The 16,156-nt window shown below is 41.8% G+C and overlaps 1 protein-coding gene across 3 annotated transcripts in view; it reads left to right on the top strand.

Moving 5' to 3' along the window:
• Positions 1-16,156, top strand: part of atp10a (ATPase phospholipid transporting 10A) — a 51,330-nt gene that overhangs the window by 25,982 nt on the left and 9,192 nt on the right. For 2 of the 3 annotated variants that reach the window (XM_012861200.3, XM_012861199.3), the window contains exons 10-14: positions 3,596-4,151; positions 11,029-11,132; positions 11,503-11,629; positions 12,382-12,566; positions 13,644-13,998. In XM_012861200.3, coding sequence (XP_012716654.2) covers positions 3,596-4,151; positions 11,029-11,132; positions 11,503-11,629; positions 12,382-12,566; positions 13,644-13,998 — 1,327 coding nt within the window. Of the gene's footprint in view, positions 1-3,595; positions 4,152-11,028; positions 11,133-11,502; positions 11,630-12,381; positions 12,567-13,643; positions 13,999-14,557; positions 15,130-16,156 lie in introns of those variants that run through there. The other variant, XM_036141539.1, reaches the window with a different exon arrangement.

Here is a 16,156-nt window from a genome sequence, read left to right on the forward strand (position 1 = left end):
AAATGGTACTGTTTACGCGTCAACGTCACAGCGTCCCTATTTACAGACGATGTTTTCTTGTATAAACACAGCAGTTTGGTTGTGTTTTGCGGTTCATTTACACGACAACGAAGAATGATTTTCCTTCCAATGGCAATGTTTGAAAATGGGTTCTAAAGTCTAGCGCTTTGTAAAAAAGTAGAGTAAGCTCAGCTGTGTCCAACATCCAAGAGATGGGCTGCACTTTAGTTTGGCCTCTACCACAATACCTGCCCAGCTTGGGTGTCCCATCTGAAGCCAACACTCCTGCAGGTATAGCTCTCAGGGTCACTGAGGAGAACATCGATGCAGAGACACACGGTGCTCTTTAAAAGCAACTGAGATCAAAGTGGAAAGTTAAAAAAGTTTAAACCGTTGTGTGTTTATCCTCGAAACAGCATCCAGAACCAGAGGCTGGCTGGGGTGTGTTACCGGGGTCTTTCACATACAGGTCACTAGTGTGAAAGTCTGTGATAAGCGCTGCAGGGACGGAGGACCTGTTTGTTCTGGTGTGGTTTAGAAAGGCTTCCACTGCAGGACAGACACTCAGGAAAAAGCAGGAAAGCATTACATGGTCGACAGAACAAATAGATGCTGTACTCGTGTCTTTTTGACATTATAAAGTATCTGGCTTGAATCTGACATGAATCGCTACTAAAAACGTTGATGGGGCTGCTGTGTCCTGTGGGGGGGCGGAAGGCTCTCTGCTGCTGACTGCAAAAAGATCATTCTTCAGACAGCACAGCAGCAAGGAGGAGTGGAGAGGACACGGAGATGCAAGGGTGTAACCATCACTTTAGAAGTCAGGGGACATATCTTTTCAGAGGTCTGTTGAGTGTTTTATCATTCTCTCGCTTTCAGTCGCACCTCTCCTTAGTGGAACCACAGCATCGCCAACAGCCTCAGTACAGCACCAGGGTAATAACTTTAGTTCTTTAATTAACAAAATCTAAAGTTTTAGCTGCTAACGTCTGGTTGAGCTGACCCAATGACCCTCTGACATCTGTAGGGCAAGTAGCCAGATCATCAGGTGTCAGATGAAAACACTCAACATGAGATGTTTGGTTAAAAAAAAACATCCCTGTCAGCAAATTACATATCACACAATATGAAATAGGAGTGACAAGGTAACAAGATTATAAGTTAAATTATTGGCATGAACATAGAAAGTGACTCGATGCTAAAATTCCCATTTTAGTCAAAAGTAGCAGATGCGCAAAATTTATCAAGATAAAGAAAAATGGCGTGCCATATTCCTGCTTCCTTAAAGAACGCAAATTATGCCGAAGTCAAACAAAATTTGAAAATTCAAATAAACCAAACAAAGATCCATCTCCTGCTCTGTGACTGTCTGCAGGCTCTCTGTGACAGTCAGTGCTGCTGCCTGGTCTCTGCCCTGACTCATGGCCTTCACCCTGAATACTACAATACAGATTAACATATTTTAGAGCATGAATAAGAGTTACTCTGAAATATCTGTGAAAACACTCTCCTGATTACTGCTTGGTTTCTCCTTCCAGATATATTTATATATTTACTCAGCAAGGAGTAACCTCTCCTTACCTTTGAACACTCATTGTGCACTGCTGCTGGCTTCTGCTCTCCCTGACTCTGCTCTTCCTATTGTGGCAGTAAAGGTTTATTTTAAATATGTGGAAAGCCACAGTGAGCACAAGCTCTACACAGAAATGAAAGAGGGTGGTGTTCATTCTTGCCATGAACAAAGGGGACAAAGGGCACAGATTCAAAGTGGGGGAGCAAGGAACGTGTTACATGGGCGTTACATGAACACGTGGGACAACCAATAGATACGATTATTTGTCTTTTTCTGAGTGACCGTAGTTTCAGCATTAAGGACAGTATAGTTTAATTTATTACTTTCTCAAAGAACATTTGCTGTTGCTTTCATTTGATCCCCCGGCAGTGACTTTGTGGCAGGGTGTTTCAGTTTAGATATTAAAATGTTGAAACCGAATGTGAATGTTGCCCCACAGAGCAGCAGCATATGCCAGCAGCTGCAACCTTTTAGGCTCAGTGTACCGACCTGATGGCCCAGCCTGTTCTCCTTCAACAAACCGGGCTCTTTAGCTCAGTGTTTGCTCTCCTCGCTGATCCTCATAGTTGAGTCACATGGGTGAAAACTGTTGACTGCAAGGAAGCATGAAGTGAGAACGTGTGGAAATACAAGGGTGGCGAGCATGTGCCAGCTGTCAGAAACCAGTCGAGATCTCACAGTTTTACAGTTTTCTAAAGTTGCAGCTACGGTTAAGGCAGCTGCGTTTTAGATTTAAAATTGAAATGTGATGTTTCTTGAGTCTCATTTAATTCTGGTAAATTTACTTAAAATACGTTTCAGTGCTTTAAAGGCCAATTTTTCTCAAACAGGATATCACTGCAGATCTTCATATTATCTGAAGCCTTTTGTCTAGTCAGAATCAGAATATTTTATTTGTAACTAGTGTTGCACCGATACCGATACCAGTATCGGCCGGGGTGCCGATACCGCACTAAAATGGTGGTATCGGTATCGGCGAGTACCAACAAATAGGTCACAGATACCATTTTGATGTTTGTATGTCACTTGAACGCAGCCTTCTCTCTCCCGACACACACTAGTTCTACTGGATTCACTCTGTATTAGTCTTTTTCCTGCTTTGATAAGGTAGCAGCTTGACAAAGCCATGATAGCAATTATTTTACATCCAAGTAGTATGCTGTTCTTCATATATACACACACACATAAATTTCAAAGTAATTGTATCGGTATGGTATCGGTATCGGCCGATACTGCACAGCCAGGTATCGGGGCCAAAAAATGGCATCGGCGCAACACTATTTGTAACCGCGTGTTACCATGGCAAAACTTCTCTTTAGGTACTCTGGTTCATATTACAGTTCACATTACACATAATGAAGGCAGAAAAACCTGATAAACATGCAATGAACAAGGGTTACATCTTTTTATGTTATTTTTTCAGGAAAGTCACAGATAAAGACAATGAGGTAGTATGGTGCTTATTAAACAATGATGATTGAGGCTTCGTTTACAGAAATGTACATTTAGATATTCAGAGATGATAATGTGCAAGTAGGCAATAACATTAAGGTGATTGTAACGTATGACGGGTTAGTAACAGTGGGGTGATTAAGAGTGTTGGACTGCAGTCTCCCATCAGGGGGCGATTGCCCTCACAGCTCTTGGGAAGAAGCTGTTTCTAAGTTTATTTGTTTTGGCTTTGAGGTTTCTGAAATGATCTGAAGCGTTTACCTGATGGGAGAGGTGCAAATAGTGCATTGGCTGGGTGGAGGGGATCAGTGGAGATGTGTCCGGCCCTTCTTTGGACTCGTTCTGCATAAATTGAGTCTAGATCCTGTAGATGGCATCCCACAATCCCCTGCGCTGTTCTCACCACCCTTGATAGGTCCTTCCTCTCCTGGACTGTGCAGCACCCATACCACACAGTTATGCTGAGACATAAAACACTCTCTATGGTAGCTCTGTAGAAGTCCTTGTGTCCTGTCTAGAGTAGAGGACTCTACTGCAGGTGTTTTACTTTATTTTATTTGTGTCCTTAAGGTCCGAACAAGGTTTGGATTGAAGTCTCCGGTTAAGACCATCGAAGACTTCATCAAACGCTTCACCCCCAGCCGCCTGACCTCAGGCTCTAACAGCAGCAGCTCTTCCAGCCTGAACCGCTCTTCCAACAAGGGATGCTCCAGCTTGCTTTCCTCTCCCTCCGCTGAGAGCACGCTAACCAAACTAAATGAGGAGCAGCTCTCCGGCACCTTAGAGCACGCTTTCACCCCCGTTCCGCCCTGCTACGACGAAAAGGCGACCGGCACCCCCGAGGAAGGAGAGCTGCGCTACGAGGCAGAGTCGCCCGACGAGGCTGCGCTGGTCTACGCCGCCAGGGCTTACAAGTGCTCCCTGGTTGGGCGCCTCCCGGACCAGGTGACGGTGGAACTGCCTCACCTGGGGAAGCTGACGTTTGAGCTGCTGCACACGCTGGGCTTCGACTCCACCAGGAAGCGCATGTCGGTGGTGGTGAGGCACCCGCTCACTGACCAAATCACAGTTTATACCAAAGGAGCGGACTCCGTCATCATGGACCTCATCAGACCCTCTGAAACAGGTAGGGAGATCACATGTCCAGTCATTTCAAGCCGTTTTTACGGGAGGTTTTAGGCTAATAAAAGTTCACCTTGATGATAGTCTGTGGTCATGGCGTGGATTTAAATTCTAGTTCATGGTTGTTCCGCTGAAAGGTGAACCTCAATCCTAATCTTAAGCCCTTTTGAAGCCTCCTGAACATTCTCTGAACCTCATAATGAAAAGCACCCTAATAGCAACATGGTGTCCCCAGTATTTTAATGGTGGAAATGTTGTGTTCAGAGTGAAGTGCAGTGTTTGTTTTCCACACCACACACACCAAAGTTACATTTTGTTCTCATTTGGGATGAGGTGTTCAGGTCACGTAGTGTGTTGGCATGTCATTCGTGGCAAGTGGCAACTTGTTTTCTCTCAATGGCTTTTTTCCCTATCACTCTTCCATCGAGGTCACATTTGTGAAGTCGGCAATTGGCCGACTTCACAAATCGTTCTGTCAACTCTACACTATTTTGTGTTGGTCTGCTACGCAAATCCCAATGACATACATTGACGTTTGTTGTAGTAACCTCACAAAAGGGGGTCTAAATGTTTTAACGGTCCCCCGTATACTGTGCAGTACCTCTCTCTGCAGCTTGTTGAATCTAGGCTGAACTAAAAGAAAACTTAAGAGGTCAATTTGATGACATTTATTGTTTCCTGACTCTGTCAATAGTCAATTCCTCACAGAACAAATCTACCTGAGCCTCTCAGCCACTCCGCATGTGTCAGATTACTCATTTTCTTTCTTTCCTACTGTAATATTTCCTGTCTTCCATTCACTGATTCTCCCTCAGAAGACCATCCTTGAACTTTGAAAACCGCTGCCTTAAAAGATTCAGTTTATTAATGTGGTGTAAATTTTACAACACATCGTCTCAAGGCACTTTACAGAGGAAAAAGAAAAAGATCTGAACCCAAACTCTGCTCCTTTCCATGTAAACGAAAACAGGATGACAGGTTATGTAAGGACTTGCCTTTTTTTTTCTTTTTGCTGCTAAACTCAAACTCAAACACTTCTCCCTGCTACCTTCCTCAAATAAAATTCCTCCTTCATTTCTCCTTGTTGCATAATCAAGGCGCTCCTTTATATTCTAATGCTAAAGGGGCAACAGGTTGTTAGTATTCCAGGCACACTGAGACACGGCCTTATTTCTTTTTCTACTTGATCTTCGCACACAGTGACCAGACATTTCACCACCACTGCCTGGAAAGACGGTCAGCCCAGATTAAAAATCTAAATTTGCATCTGTAGTCCAGCTTTCCACACCACAAACTCTGTTAGATTCATCAATGATAAATGATATAAGTAGCTAGCTTGTCTGTACTAGCATCACCTGCACTTTCAGGAGATAAGAGGTTGGAAAAATGTCCTATTGTGCTTTACTTTAGGTAAGGCAAGTTTATTTGTATATCACATTTCATACAATGAACTGTACACAGTGCATGCACAATGTTAACATACAATCATTTGTTTATAGATCTTGAATAAAGAGCACTCCCTCCTCATTTTTTTTTCTAGACTGTAAAATCTCCCTTAGTCTAAACAATGCACATCAAAACACCAAGACTGTTTGGGGCGTGTCCTTTCCCCTTATTACTATATGGTGACATAACCAAAATAGCAGAACGTGTGTCAGACCTTACAGTAAGCACAACACAAAACATACGATAAACATAAAATTACGTAACGACAGAGCACAGGGTATATATTCTGTTAGCAAAAGCTTTGAAGTTTTAAACACAGCATTTTAATTTTAAATACATCGTGAAAACATCCCTTTAAAACATTATTTACTGATTCCCGGTCTTACATTCTTGAGAAACTAACGTCTATAATGTTTTATAATACATCTTATGATTTTTTTTTTCACTTTACAGTTACTGTAGCATTTTGAGACTTTCTGTAATTAAAGCAATCAGTATGATAATACCAAAAACAATAAAATGCAGATAACATACACCAGTAAAAGAAGTGAGTGAAACAACAACAAAATAAAGACAGGACAAAACATTTGTCATTTAAAACATTGGCTCAAAAGGTTTCTGAGCCGGTTTTAAAGCATGTTACAGTCTGTGGAAGCTCAGACGCAGTAACATCAAACTGGGGTTAAAAAACAAAAAGATAGTAAAGTGCCAGCCTTTAATTTATATTACTCATGTTTAATGGAGAGGTGTCTTTTATGAATAATTGGTCATCACAAAAATAGATGTGTGCTCAAAAGGCTGAAATGGGCTAACAAACACAGACAGCAGCCACTAAACTCCTGCTTTTGGAGAGAAACTTTGCATCTTTTTCTTTGAACAAGCTGGCTAAAGTTTGGCCTAAACAATTGCATTTTATGTCTTTTTTTCACTCCTGCATGCATGGCCGTTCAATAGTGTCAGGGAGAGCTGCACTCCCTACAGGTTCGTCACGAAAGTTCAAAGTTCTCTGTAAAAATTAAATCAGTGTTAATACCAAACCTGAACATACTGCGTTCCTGCACAGAACTAAACACTGCAAACTAAACATGGCTGCAAAATATGCTTTACAACAATATAACGACACTACGTTCCTTTTACAGAGAGAACAACACCAGTTCAGTGTTGGTGATCTTGTTGAATTGTGTTTTCTTGGCTTAGCTTACCTTGACCAATTTTAGTATACTTTGGCATTTCTCCTCTTTTCTCTTCTAATGTTTTTTTTTTCTGTTCCATTTTCTCTCCTTTTCCCCTTTTTTCTTATGTTTTAGTGTATGTTCTTCATTGTAATTGTTGATATAAAGCAACCTGTGCACCACCTTTCCTTGGCCTCCGTTTATTAAAAGCCTACCGTTGTGTTTGTAATTCAGTCGTTTAAAAGCCTGGTGAAAGGTTTCCTCTTGTTTGTTAGCAGCAGGGAGTTCTTTCTGAGCTTCACAGATTTGAGTCTCCAGATATGTCATCCATCCTCCTACACTGAGTGGACACTTGACGGCAATACATCTGTGGACCTGAGCACTCCCATTTAGATTTCACAAGTTTCTAGACTGGCCTCCCCCACCTTCTCTCAGATATTGCAGGATTACCAAATAATTGACTAAACTAAACTTCCATTAGGAGGAAAATGTTGCTATTGGAATAAGGGCTACACTGATTAGGGGCATTTATAAAGGTTTCTCTCTGAAATCCAGAACAATGGAGACATCTGCAACCTCCTTCCTCTTCCTTCAACAGACTTAATGGCCAATGTGCTGATTTCTTGCAGTTTTTTTTATAGCCTTTCTTCGCAATTGTGTGAAAACATCCAACCAGTGTGGAGGCCTGAGTTGGGCCTCCCTATAACACTAATCTCTATAATTGTAGCTTTCAGATGAGGCAGCCGCTCTAATAGCGTTGCACGCGGAGGCGCTGAATGTAGACTCTAGTCACTTGGGGCTTTAGAAATCGCAGCAGAACTTGTGTTGCAACGCTAGTTTCACCACTGCTGCAGGTTCTCGTCTAAAATTAATCCCCACCTACACACAGACACACTTCAGTGTGTTTTTATTATCATTTTAGACAATAAGCCAACAATTCAATTCAATTTTATTTATATAGGGCCAGTTCACAACACCTCATCTGAAGACACTTTTCAAATTCAAATTCAATCAAATCAGAAAGGTTGGTTTAAAAAAATTTCCTATCTAAGGAAACCCAACAGATTGCATACATTTCCTTAGTATGTGATGGAATTGGCTTCTTAACTCAATTCAATTCAATTTTATTTATATAGCGCCAAATCATGAAACATGTCATCTCAAGGCACTTTATAAAATCAAGTTCAATCATATTATACAGATTGGGTCAGATTATACAGATTGGTCAAAAAATGTCCTATATAAGGAATTGCATCCATGCAGGATTGCATCAAAGTCCCGACAAGCAGTATTCACTCCTGGGGAACCGTAGAGCCACAGGGAGAGTCGTCTGCATTGTACATGGCTTTGCTGCAATCCCTCATACTGAGCAAGCATGAAGCGACAGTGGGAAGAAAAACTCCCCTTTAACAGGAAGGAAAACCTCCGGCAGAACCGGGCTCAGTATGAACGGTCATCTGCCTCGACTGACTGGAGGTTACAGAAGACAGAGCAGAGACACAACAAGAGAGAAAAAAAAGCACAGAAGCACACATTGATCCAGTAATCTGTTCTACATTAGATGGTAGTAGCGGGTGAGCCGTCTTCTCTGGATGATGTCACAGTTAACAGAACGCCAGACCAGGTGTACCTGCTGTGAAGAAAAAGAGAGAGAGCAAAAAGTTAAAAGCTGAAATGACGACAGTCATTTCAATGTAATACAATGCAAAACTGGAGAACAGTAGACTGAAGAACAGTAGAAATCAGTAGAGTGAGAAAATTAGACCCTGATGTCCTCCAGCAGCCTAGGCCTATCACAGCACAACTATAGAGATAGCTCATGAGCCACTCTAACTATAAGCTTTGTCAAAAAGGAAAGTTTTAACATTAGTCTTAAAAATAGACGGGGTGTCTGACTCACGGACCAAAACTGGGAGTTGGTTCCACAGGAGAGGAGCCTGATAGCTAAAGGATCTGCCTCCCATTCTACTTTTAGAGACTCTAGGAACCACCAGCAGACCTGCAGTCTGAGAGCGAAGTGCTCTGTTAGGAACATACGGGTTAATCAGAGCTCTGATATATGATGGAGCTTGATTATTAAGGGCTTTATACGTTAGAAGGAGAATTTTAAATTCTATTCTTGATTTAACAGGAAGCCAATGAAGGGAAGCTAAAATTGGAGAAATATGATCCGTCTTGTTGATTTTCATCAGAACTCTTGCTGCAGCATTTTGAATCAGCTGAAGACTTCGAACTGCATTTTGTGGACTTCCTGATAGTAAAGAATTACAATAGTCCAGCCTTGAAGTAACAAATGCATGGACTAGTTTTTCAGCATCACTCCTGGACAGAATGTTTCTAATTTTGGCGATATTCCGGAGGTGAAAAAAGGAAAAAGGTTTTAACTCTATGACTTAAACCTGTACAAAGAAATAAAATCACATTTAGCCTCGTACAATAACGTAACACACATGGAAATGATGGAAATAACCTCAATCAGACGTAAACTGTGACTTTTCCTCTGTTGTTATCACATGTAGAAGTAAATGTGCATCAGTCTGTGTGCCGAGGCACATTAAATCCCTGTCAAACATCTAATGAGCTTTTTCATTATCACTGAAAAACAAGACAGTGTCTGATAAGCAGATTAATTCCTAACAAAAAAGCTGTTTTTATTTATAAGGAGACAATCACACATGTCCATAAATAGTTGTATAAAGTTGCGTGTAATTGTGGAACGGTGGCAGCGTTGGCACTGTTGGAGGACATCGCTGATGGAGAATGCAGCGGGAGCTTGTGTTCAGAGATCCTGCTGACCTGCTGACACATGATGATGAGGAGCTTATTAGCCGGTTCAGATTGCCCAGGGGAATTATTGGTGAACTGGCCTCAGCGTTACAGAGGGAAACCAGGAGGAACCGTGCATCACCGCTGTCCTCTCAAGTAAACCCCGCTACTGTCTCTGCAACCGGAGCTTATCAGAGGGAGCTGGATGATCAGGTAGTTAACGTCCTTGAGCCGTCCCAAGTCATCTAAGACAATGTCATCCTCGTGTTGTCCCCTAAACCGTAGCTCCTATTTGCAGCGAGGAGCTGATCTCCAAATGTAATTCTAAAACCGCGCTCACACTGCTATAATCATACTCAGCTCAGGATTCCTCTATACTATCATAACAATTATAAGTATTCTCATTATAATAGTTGTGTTGGGAACAAAATAAGAACAGGCTCCGTGTGTGATGGCTGACTTGTATTTTTATCATGATTCGTCTTAAAGATTAAAAGTACTTCCAAGTGTGTTGACACAGACTTCTGTATTGAAGCATTGGAGGCATATTCATGTCATTAAAGCGATTGGATGTACATAACGTTACAGTGATCAGGATTACGCTATAATTGAGTTCAATGCAGCGGCCAGACAGCGCCGTTTGAATTTTATAAACATTGTAGAACAAAACGGGTACAGTCAGAAAAATGTTACATTTTTCGGCCAATTGCCAAAAAATGCAGAGTCGCTGATGTCACTGAAGAAGCTGCTCGTTTGTCGTCTGACTGTCTGACTTGGTGCGTCCAATGCCCAGCAGATTGGGATTTCTCAAGGCACTGCATGCGGTGACCCGTCTACGCGTGGTTTCTCACATCAGAATTTCTCTGTACGCTGCAAGTTTTAGGATTTTTCTCTACCTACTGCTGAGGGGAAAATCCTTCATGTGTTTGAGTTCTGTGACGGCTGCCAGCTAGAGATCATTTGTTCTTTTCAGTAAAAATAATTTGCTCTGGGGGTTGTTGTGTCCAAGCTGTGCTGTTATTAGTGAGATTACATGGCTGGCAGTCAGGGTGCTGGCTGGTGCATCTGTGTCAGTAGACCCATAAAGCCAGTCTGTTGGTGTGCTTGTCCCTCTGTGGCGCGCCGTCTTGGCCATCTCTCTGGCAGAGTCGCATCAGCGACGCTCCGTCACCAAACGCAATACCTAACATCCTAAACATGCCAAACCTGCTTGTATTGAACAAATTATGTAAAAAAATGCCTGAAATAGAACCGTTGTTTTTGTGTTGGGTGGTATTAAAAACCTCTCGCCTACCACTTTGTGGACACAGCTCTGTGAATGGCATGAGGATTTTGTGAAAAACATTGAGATGCAGTGTACATGGTTACTGTAAGTGTGAGCACAGATGGCGTTCATGTTTCTGTTAACGTCTCTGGCAATCTGGTGCTAAAATGTCCCCCCAGGGCAAGAATATGTTATCCTTTAGTAACCAGTCCTTTCTGTTGTCTTTTTTTAAGGAAACTCCAAAGGAAAGCGGCAGAAAAAGATCTTCTGCCGGACGCAGAACTACCTGAACCTGTACGCCGCGGACGGCCTTCGTACTCTCTGCATTGCAAAAAAGGTAAACGTTTCAATAGATTGTGTGTCTCAGGGTAGGGGGGGGGGGCTGTGTTATAGTCCAGCACAGATGACTGCATGGACCAGCCCTTCTAAACGGGACATGCTTCGTGACTCAGCTGCAATCTGCGCCTCGTTCCCAGGCTGCTAATTTATGCTCACACAGGCTAGGCTCAATATATCCCCGCTTGTGCACAGCCCATCACCAAAGCCAAGTGATAAAACACCTTGTCAAGGTCTCACATTCTGCCGAGCAGAAATTACAGCAGCTGGGCCAATTTTCAGTTTCCCCACAAAACAAAAAAAGCAATATTTCTTTAACTTTGTGTGTGTGTGTGTGTTTGAGTGTGAACTTTGCTGTTTTTTCCTGTCAGATTTTGAGCAAAGAGGAATATGCCCGCTGGCTGCAGCGTCACCTAGAGGCTGAGACAGCCATTCAGGGAAGAGAGGAGCTTCTCTATGAGTCAGCCTTGAGGCTGGAGACAAACCTCCACCTTTTAGGTACGTGTCAGTTTTCTGGGCCTCTTTTCATCCATCCATCCATTTTCTACCACGTCTATCCCTCATGGGGTCACGAGGGGTGCTGATGCCTATCTCCAGCTGTCAGTGGGCGAGAGGCAGGGTACACCCTGGACAGGTCGCCAGTCTATCGCAGGGCCTCTTTTCAATTGACAGTAATTTCATGTATTTTTAAAACATCGTGCCCGTTCCATCCTTTTTTTCTCGTCTTTTCTTCCTCCCTGATATCCTACCGTCTTTCCTTCTTTACTTTCTACCTGATGTCCTCTCTTACTTTTTTCCTTGTGTCCTTCCTTCCCTCCTTCCGGGTGTCTGTCCTTCTTTTTTGTGTTCTTATTCATGCTTTCATACCTTGTTTCCTTTTCCATTCTCTCTTGTATCCTACGTCCTTCCTTCCTTTCTTCACTCCTTACTTCTCTGTGTCCTATATTTTTTCCTTCTTTCTGTAACTTCCTCCTTGTATCATTCTTACAATCTTTATCTTCTTCCCTCCCACACTTCCTTCCTTCCCGTTTTGTCCTCACCTTCTAACATTTAAAGCCTACCTACTATAGAAATACCTGTCCTAAGTTCATGCTGAATTTTAGTTTTTCATATTTTTATATTAACATAAAGGAGGGAGAGGTCTGGAATACTGTAAAATCTTCAAATAAAAACTGTGTAGGATAGTATTTTATTGTGTGTTTGCTAGCATTGTTTCAGATGCTGACATGAAAAAGTGCATTCGTCCACAGGAGCGACCGGCATTGAGGATCGGCTGCAGGACGGTGTCCCTGAAACGATAGCTTCGCTCCGGAAAGCCGGCCTGCAGATCTGGGTGTTGACAGGTGACAAACAGGAAACGGCAGTCAACATTGCCTACGCCTGCAAACTGCTGGATCCTGACGAGGAGATGCTAACCCTGAACGCGGACTCCCAGGTGAGCGGCTGCGCCCAAATTCTCATCCTCTTTATATCTTTATTATAAGTGTTGGACCTTATGAATAATGTTGTTGTCTTATACAAACTAAACTTCAAAGTAGGCTGTGTCCTGTTTAAAGTATGAAGGTGTACCTTTTAAATAAATTTGTTTAGGGCTGAAACAGTTAATTGGATTAATCGTGATTATTCGATTTTTTTTAAAATGATAGTCAACTAATTTATTAATTGAATCGTTAATTTGAGTTTGCAGACTCTAAAATATGCAATTTGCTGAAAGAACAGCCCACTCGGAGCAGACATTAAGCCAAGACTGTTCAGAAAATGTATACATTTTGCCTTTAAAATGAAAAGCCTTCTTTGTCTGTAAATATGGTCTATCCAGAACTCCCCAAGTAGAAAAGTTTAAGCTTCACCTGGTTAAAGTTCTCAAAAAAATGATTAATCCGGTAATCAAAACATAGTGCACAGATCAAATAATTAGCACAATAATGGTTACAGTCCTAGTTATATAGTCCCCTGTTTTGACCAATAAGACATGACATGATGACCACTTTCCAAATGGTGTGTGGGTCCTACTGTTGCCATCAAAACGACCCTGATCTGTCGGGGCATAGACTCCACTAGACCTCTGAATGTGTGCTCTGGTATCCAGCACCAAGATAGTAGCAGCAGATGGTTTAAGTCAGCAGGGGCCCGAGGGCCATTTCTAATGCTTTTGTGTGGCCCTCGACCACATTTAGGAGTTGCACAAGTTTGGCCCGTCACCCCAGGCATATGATGCAGATCTGCAGTGTAGAAAAATAGGGATTTAAATAGAGATTTTAATTGCAGACATATTAAAATCTGTTTTAATGGTAAATGTAAGATACAGTATTTGTCTTTCATTAGCTGCATTTAAAAAAACTTTTGCTTTAATTTTAAGTTGAATATGTGGACAATCCTATTAGCAATCTCACGAGTGAGATCAGGTCAGTGTCGGAGCGTTAATTGAAGGTTTAATTAATCGCTGCTAAGTCATGTGGTTTCCTGATGTAAAGCTGACCTCTAACCGACTCGGTACTTCTGTCTCATCCAGGAGGCGTGTGCTGTGTTGCTGGAGGAAAGTTTACATTACATCCAGGCCAAAGTCTTCTGTAGCTCCGGAGACCAATCCAAGACCTTCCAGAATAACGTGGCACACTTTGAGATTTATCCCTCCTCCTCTCTTTCCACCTCCTCCTCCCACACCGCTCACTTCTTGGTGCACCGGTTGGGCTTGGTGATTGATGGGCGGACCTTGGCCTACGCCTTGGACAAGAGCTTGGAGGATAAGTTTCTGGCGGTTGCTCGTAGCTGCCGCTCGGTGCTCTGCTGCCGGTCCACGCCGCTGCAGAAGAGCATGGTGGTCAAACTGGTGCGGAACAAGCTGAAAGTCATGACCCTGGCCATAGGTGAGCGGAGGAAATGATGCTGTTTGATAAAGAGTTTAAATCTGAGTTTTACCAGGTGTTGTTTGCTTCTGACGGTCACCATCCCTCCCACCTGTTTTCCTGAAACCGAAAAAAAAAAAAAACGGTCTGAAGAGAATTGGGTCCTTAATGGGGAGTGTTTAACACGATGCTATGCAGTCGGAAGATTTAATAAGATTGCAAAAATATTAGGATTTCAGATTTTTTTTGTCTGTCTCCGTGTCTGAAAATTGTATCTCTCTATCCACCCACCAATCTGTCCATCCATCCATCTATCCATCTGTCTATCCATATATAAATATATCCATCTATGCAGCCAGTTGTCCATTCGTTTGCCACCTAATCAATCTTCCATCCTTCTAACTATCAAATATTCTGTCCATCAACCCAGCCACCCACTCGCTTTATTCTATTTCCAGTTAATCGCCCACTCACTTTGTCAAGCCTGTAGTTTTTGCAGGTTTCATATTGATACCCCGACCACTATATAATCATCTGTCATCAATTTACGGTCAATCTTTGTATTTTTACTTTTAAACAGGACTGAAAGGTCTGGAAAGTTGACATGGACAAAAGGACCCTGCTCAAAGGTGGTGGAAGGGGATCCTTTTAGTATGTAATCTGTGATCAACTGTACTGTAACCTAAAAAACTGTTTAAGTATTATTTGACATATAAGGCTTAATTAACATCTTTTAAACATAGCAGTATTCAGAAAGATCCAAACACGTCACAGTCCTCTTCCAAAATGTCTAACATAGAGGAGTAATGAGTAATGACCAGTGAAAAAGTTTAAATATTTCATTTTACCAGCTGGTAGCGTGTAAAGAATGTATCACTAGTTAAGCCTTGTCTAAGACATCAATGTAAATTGTACTGAGAATAGAGAGCTGTTTTCGAACTGTGTGTTGGAAATGTTTTGGTTTAAAATCTAACATTTTAGATTTATTTTAGAAACTAAAATCAACCATTATCTCTTTGCCTGTCAAGGAAGAAATAAGCTATAAACTGGAAATTGTACTGTTGGACTTGGTGCAGGTTTGTCATTTAGAACGGCAGATTTAATGTGTGCAAAATCACCGTTAAAAAGACTGCAGGATGCAATATTTGGTTGGCTTTACAGATGCTCCGCTGTATTTTAAATTCAATTTGCCAATAACAAAAACCGCCTGGTGGGATGGACTATTCTCTGCCACATGCTCATGCCTAAGAATAGAATTTAAGGAAAAGGATGGAAAATTTCAAGAATAGCATTGTTATATATTGTAAATGTGAAAAAGATGAAAGTGTTAGTTAATCGCAATTGATCTCATCATTGCACTATTTTAAAACAATATCACAAATGAATGTTTGCCTAATATCATGCCCTCTAATCGGAATGGTCATTAACTTTTTTAATTGGAATCCTTCAGAAATGTAATTTTTGCTTTAATTGTTATCAGTGGGGATTATACCTGCTGTGTTATCTATCATTACAAATAATAATAATTCCTGTGTAGAAACCTTTTGTAGCAGTGTTCCTCGGTGCAGGTGGAGCTTAAAGTTGGGACGCTAAGGGTCTGCCTATAAAATGGGCATTGTACAGCTTATTTTTCAGTTAATATTATTGCAATGTTAACTGCTCCTCTTCTTCACAGAAGTCTGCGACACAAGTTTAAAAAAATATCCCTGCTGTCCAATTTGGGGTTTCTTTTTTTTCCATTGTGTCTTTAGAATGGAACAGAGCGCTGTGGCCAGTCACTGATCTCCAGTCTTTATAAAGCTTTGACCTGCTAATTTCTGCTTAAAAACTAAAAGATATGAGAACAGCACTCATAATCCTTTTCTAAAGTAACCAGAGGGAACTTAATGCAGAATTTATTTACTATAAATGGACACGAGACAAAAAAAGCAATGAAATTTCAGCTTGGTAAATTATCTGTTCGCCGATGCCAAACAGATATCGGTGGAGGCAGTAGACCCTTTCACAAAGTACTTAATAAGGGATTTAGGTGCTTTTTGAGCGGCGTCTGAGTTCTGGAAAAGGGCTGATTTGGCGAGGGCGGTAGAAGTAAAGTAAGGTAGTCACAGGCCTCTGACCGTGATAATCGTCATGATGTGTAGTTTATGCAACCAGCCAGCTGCACGATTTAGAGGCGCAA

The sequence above is a fragment of the Fundulus heteroclitus genome, chromosome 9, assembly GCF_011125445.2.
Source record: "Fundulus heteroclitus isolate FHET01 chromosome 9, MU-UCD_Fhet_4.1, whole genome shotgun sequence".
Lineage (NCBI taxonomy): Eukaryota > Metazoa > Chordata > Actinopteri > Cyprinodontiformes > Fundulidae > Fundulus > Fundulus heteroclitus.